The sequence below is a fragment of the Dipteris shenzhenensis genome, chromosome 10 (genome assembly GCF_047967505.1).
Source record: "Dipteris shenzhenensis isolate YYH24624 ecotype China chromosome 10, Dip_SZ_1.0, whole genome shotgun sequence".
Taxonomy (NCBI): domain Eukaryota; kingdom Viridiplantae; phylum Streptophyta; class Polypodiopsida; order Gleicheniales; family Dipteridaceae; genus Dipteris; species Dipteris shenzhenensis.
In genome coordinates, this window is record NC_141605.1 from 23,404,007 (window position 1) to 23,410,006 (window position 6,000).

General features: G+C 40.7%; 1 protein-coding gene across 1 annotated transcript in view; it reads left to right on the forward strand.

Annotated features, from left to right (window-relative positions):
- The window catches only part of LOC147897574 (Tetratricopeptide repeat (TPR)-like superfamily protein), a 121,951-nt gene extending 118,278 nt beyond the window's left edge, over window positions 1-3,673 (forward strand). The window contains exons 17-19 of the mRNA XM_087380642.1: window positions 2,234-2,283; window positions 2,397-2,648; window positions 2,748-3,673. Coding sequence (XP_087236768.1) covers window positions 2,234-2,283; window positions 2,397-2,648; window positions 2,748-3,524 — 1,079 coding nt within the window. The 3' untranslated portion in view covers window positions 3,525-3,673. The remainder of the gene's footprint in view (window positions 1-2,233; window positions 2,284-2,396; window positions 2,649-2,747) is intronic.
- The last annotated feature ends 2,327 nt before the right edge of the window (window positions 3,674-6,000 follow it).

Below are 6,000 nucleotides of genomic sequence, written 5' to 3' on the forward strand. Positions count from 1 at the left end.
TTGTATTTAAATGTTATCTTAGGAGAGATTATAGAGTAAGAAATGAAAAAGCTAGCAAGCGAAGTTTATGTGTGAATCATGTGTGAGTGCCACGTGTCATTTTGGGAGTTATCCCATATGCACTTGGTGCAAGTGTGTGAGTGTGTAGCCTATATAAGGCTTGTACTTCACTTGTCTCATTTAGTGATGATGATGAATGAATGAAAGCCCATGGTTTCTACATTTGTGTATCATTTCTTCACTCCCTAGCCTCTCTCTCTCTCTCTCACCATGTTTCTAACAAGATGTACAATATATATAAAGGTAGATGCCAAGTACAATAATGCCAACAGATGTACCACATCTTCAGTAGACAACCACTGAGGTAAGGTACCAAATCTTGCTCCGATTGCTGCAGCCTCTGAAGTGGACCACTCCTTTTCTGCCATGTGCCTTTGCTGCTCAAAGGTAGATCACTCCTGTGAATTTCTGGTCTAGTTTTAGTGCAGAAGCTCCCTCCAACGCACCGTTTAATGCTCTCCTGTAGGATGTAAGCATGCACCTAGGTGTGCTCTGGATTGCTGGGACTTTTATCTCTGCAAGACCTGACTCTTTGGCTTCCATTCATAGTTGCCAGCCGAAACGGAAATGGGAGAAACGGAAACAGCAGAAACTCCAGAAACGGAGTTTCCGGCCCGAGCCGAAACGGGGAAACAAGAAACAGCAATATAGTACAATTTATGTATAAAAATTAAATTAGAGAAGAGAGGGTGGAGGACTCTTGAAGGAGGTCGGAAGGAGTATGAGGAGTAGGAGGAGAGTGAGGGTAGAGAGAGACTCTTGAAGGAGGTCAGAAGGAGTATGAGGAGGAGGAGAGTGAAGAGGGTAGAGGAGAGTAGAGGGTAGTAGAGAGGGTAGAAGAGAGTGGAGGGTGGAGGAGAGGTAGGAGACTAGAGGGTAGAGGAGAGTAGGAGTAGGATAGAGGAGGGTAGAGCAGACTGCAGCAGGCGGGTAGAGTGTAGAGGCAACACGTGGGAACGGCGAAAAGAGGCAGCAGGCGCAAAAACGGTGCAAAAACCCGCAGTTGGGGTTTCCCCAAAAAACAAGGAAAAACAGAAACGCCGTTTCGGCCGTTTTCGTTTCTGTTTCTGGCGGTCGAAACACGGTTTCTTGCAACTATGCTTCCATTGCAGCCTTATCTGAAGCTCACTGTAGTACCAAGGCCCCCTAAAATGGAGTCTTTATATAGGGTCTGGATGAACCCCCACCGATCAGTCTGTCAGCCAGCCGCCTGACCAAAGACTGGGTCAACCCTGTCTGTCATTTCTCTGATCTGATGACCTGTCCTGGAGCCTATATTAGCTCCTAATGTAGGTGCCTGCCTGCTGGACAAATTTTCTGCAGTGCAATCTTCTGTAGGCCCTGCATCTGCCCAGACAATGCTGGCCAAGTCGCTGCACCTGCTGCTGCTGTACTGCCGACCTGTTGCAGACCTTCTGGACTGGCTGTACCAGCTGTACCTGCTGCTGCAGTAGCCATACCACCTGCAGTATCCTCTGTACCTGCTTTATATGTTGTATGCTGTCCCATTCCATCCCTTTGACCCTTTCCATAGCCTCTTAGCTAAAGTGACATACAGCTCCATACTTCCCCAAACAGGGGGTCTTATGCCAGCCCTCCATGCTGACCTTGGTGGCACTGTGCGGCGTGCCCATGGGCCTAATCTAATTCAACAAGGATGTCTATGTTTTGCCTATGCGGCAGCCAATCTGCTAACCCACATGGCAGCCATAAACAAACCCTCTCGATCCCATCTTACACTATATGTCATCCTCATATGTGGGCTCACAAGTGGGGAGGTGACCCTAATATTCCAACACCGCCCTCCACTGAACAGGAACAAACACAAGCTTTCAATGCCAGAGGCATTAGGAGAGGACTTAGATGCATCAAATGCCCCTAACCCACAGGGCAAATTTGTTCTCAATTTCAAACTGTCGAAGAAGTATGTTCCTGACCTCTAATTTTCTTCCTATGTGGCAAGCTCCCTCTTAACATCCTTCATAATTTGGCACCACTTGCAATGTCATGCCTTGGTTGGCTCGCAGCCCTGGAACTGAAACACAGAGTGTTATGATACATGCTAATAATGTATCTGGTTTTTTTCAAGGGTTTCATCTAAACTCATGGTTGATGAGTACGTGTCTCTGTGGGTAGTGATTAATACTAATAGTTGACGGATCTTTGCTTGCAGAAATGGGCACTGGTCAAAGGCCACTCAAGTGGCAACACATGGAGTCTGAGGCAAGAACCTAAAATATGTTTCAATTCTAAGACTCGTTTTCCATTGCTTTGTGATGCAATCGTTAAAAACCATTCCTTCATCACTGTATGACTGTGGTTCTGTATGCTGACAGAAGCAGCGCTTGCATAGGCAGGAATCTTGGCGTGCGACTGTTTGCAGGAGGTGTTTGCTTCCTCGCCTCATCTACTTGTGCCTTGGAGCAGTTTCTGTGGCAAAAAAGGGAGAAGGCAGGGACATCGTTGCCAGAAATGAAACCGTGGAATTGAAGGAGCTTATTGAGAAGTTTGGAAAAACTCTCGGTTTGTCATGGGAGAAATTAGAGGACCTCTTTGCTGATTTATCATCATCCAAACTACGTGTGAAGGTAAATTCAGCTACCTTCAGATGCTTGTTCTGGTCTCATTCAAGCCAAGCTGCAGTTGTATTATCATGCTCATTAAAATTTGTGGTGGATGTATTGCAGGATGTGAACGTGGAGGCATCTGATTTGTTCTCACTAGCATTGTTCTGGACTGCCTATCAGATAGCTTCACAGCCTTTTAGCCAAGCAAATTCAGCTAGTTATTTGCTCAGATATCCAGATTTCCTAAATGATTTGGCAAAGAACTTTCTTTCTGAGCTGATCAACTCTGTTCAAAGTTCTGAAATGGGGGAACTGAAGTCTCCTCATCTAAACATGGTTTCTTCTTGGTCTGCTCTTCCTTCAATACTATCTCTCACAACAGAATCCTTTGCATGGTACAGTCTTTTTCTGCAAACTTGGCTCAAGAATTTGCAACCAGTTGGAAAAATGGGCAAGAAAAAGAAGAAAAGTGTTGTTTTGGCGGAAGAATCAGACGGCTCAGCAAATGGAGGCCGTTCAAACATGCTTGATGCTCTTAATAGTTGTACACTTTTTTTTTGTACTGAATTGGAACATTTCGTTTCTTGGTTAACGGTATTGCTAGAGATCCCAGAGGCATATGAGATGGGGGCTTACTTGGAATCTATCGCAAGTGGAAGGCTGTCTGAAAATGCAGTTGAAGCTGATTTAGTTCCTGTGCCTGGTTTGGTCATTCATATGTTAAAATCAATTTCTAATGCAACTGATGAGTTAGGTCAAAGAATAGGAACGATATTTCAAACGTGGCTGCCTGATCCCTTTCTTAAAAAGGTGGTGAGTGGCCAGCGAGCAACATTACAGGATCTCAAGGACCTATTAGTTGTCAGGCTGAAAGCATTACAAGCTCTTAAGGTGTAAAGCTCAGTTGGAAGTCTGCATAGTGCTTTATCCATTTGTATTGTGTCATCGGGCTGTCACTGTATTTTTATGTACACTTTTCTGCAGATGTTTTGCAATTTGTGCTAAGTTATGCTATCCTTAGCTTTTTAAGTAACCTAGACTATGCTTGATGGACAAGATCCCAAAATGGAGCTTGTAACCCCATATTTGGCCCCACTCAAAACTAGGTGTAGAATGCTATTCAAACCTAAGCCCTACTATACCCACAATTCTATGATCCAAAGGTAAATGTTAGAATAGATCCTTTATCATCTTCTCCACCTTCAGACATATTTTGTATTGTGGTAAGGTCAACAATGCTAGTATTATGACAAAGTCAGATAGCCCTTATTTGCAAACACAAGAACATCTTCATTTTGTGGATGCTTTAATCTTGTGACTCAATGATAGATATCATGTTTTGAAATCATGTAGATAAGATGGACAAAGAGATTTTATTTAATCAAAAATTATTTTGGCCTTGACCAATATTTGTAGTGAGCTCGATGATTAAATTCCAATGACTAAGCTTATTTTCATGGATAACAATGCATCCCTCATTGTGAGGACCACAAAGAATGCCCAAACAAAATCCATATGACATTTTTGAGCATTTGTGGGTAGAATTGTTGCTTTTACAAAAAGGAGAGAAAAAGTTGTGCATAGTGCACCATGTTTATAGTGCAATAGACTAAAATTTGACAATGAACATACAAAGAGTGATTGATCTATTAAAATTTTTATGCATGATGTTTCATGATCTCAACCATTTACAATAGACATCTTTCTTTTTTAGATCTATATCCATGAAATAGCTTTGTTTAGATCCATGTGGAAAATTCACAAGACTCTTAGAAGCTTGGCACTCTGACATGCAAGAGGAGGTTGACCTCTTACACATGGTAATGGGTTGTTCTAGATGTTGGACATATTTGGGGACTTCTTGCAAGGAACCTTTGCAAAAAACTATGTCCTCTTCCAAGTGGTTCTCATGCAAAGAGAGAGAGAGAGAGAGAGAGAGAGAGAGAGAGAGAAGATTTTCTCAAAGAAGTTTTCTTTATGGGATGGAATGAAAATTTTATTGAGATGAGTGTGAAAGTCTATAAAGGTGTCCTCTACCTCGAAAAAGTGGAGGCTTTTTGCAAAATAGAGCTTTGTATGTCTTATTGATGTTTCTATTTTAAGAGAACAATGAGCTTTTGGTTGCTTTTAGAATGGTCTAACTAAAAGATTCAAATGATGAAGATATCTCTTCATATGGTGCTATTTTATGCATGAGAACAATGTTGAATCCAATTGACCTCTTAATAGCCTCATAAATCAAATGCAAGAGGATAAGAGATATTTAATTATTAGGCCACTCTAAATGCTAGACTTGTCCAAAAAAGATCAAGAAAACCAACTTATTTCAAGTATTTGGAAAGTAACAAAATACTTATCTTTTTCTTAAACATGTATGTTACAATCTTGTGACATATTTGTTATATAGAATCTTGGAAGATATATAGAATATAGTTATTCTCTTTTTATATCTACTTTTACATACTTTGAGCTTGTTAAGTTTTTAATGCAAGGGCTATGTTGAATTAAGATTGATCTAAAATGTAGCAATTCACTTGTTTGAATCCATTGCTTCGAAATATCAATTTATAATATACTTGAAAGAAGATACTCCTAGTCTAAGTCTCATCCTCAAGGGTTACATCAGGAAAGGTTCCATTCTTTTTAGTTGCTCTACTCTTCCATATTTTGATATTCATTTTAGGTAAATTCTTCTCTTCTTCCATAGTTTGATCTTTCGTTCATGTTCTCCCTTTTCACCATAGGCCAACCTTCAAATGAGGCATTTTTTCATTGTCCTTTATAGGTTAATGCTCCATAGTCTTTTCTCTTCCCTTCATCATCTTCTTTCTAACTAAAATTGAGCTTGTAGTTTTCTCAAACCTTTGCCCTTTTAAAGATTGGGTTACTTTAGTTTTTTCATCTCATTTCCTGGACGTCTACAATGATGTGAAGGTTGCTGAGGCATTTATGGCTATGTGATCTTTAGTTTTCTTCTCCTTTCCTTGACCCCTCTAGTAATATGGACAAGCATGATCATTTCAAAGTTTTTTCATAGAAAAATGAAGAAACAGTGTGTAAAACTTTAAGAATGAGAATTGCATGAAGCAATTCAAGATGTCACAGCTAACACATTATTCATGCAATGTGGGTTTAGTGTCGAGAGGAGTAACTATTTATATCATGAATCATATGTGGCACCTAATCCACGATTCATAAATGAATAGACTTGTGTATTTTGCATGAAAAGTTTGTTGGAGATTATTGTCTCACATGTGGGGCACCAAATGAAGAGGGTAAAGAGGCAACTGATGATTCATAACTCCTCCTTCACAGCAAAGCCAAAGTGCCGGACTAGGTTCTAAAAGGTAGGAGTCCTGGATCGAATTCGTAT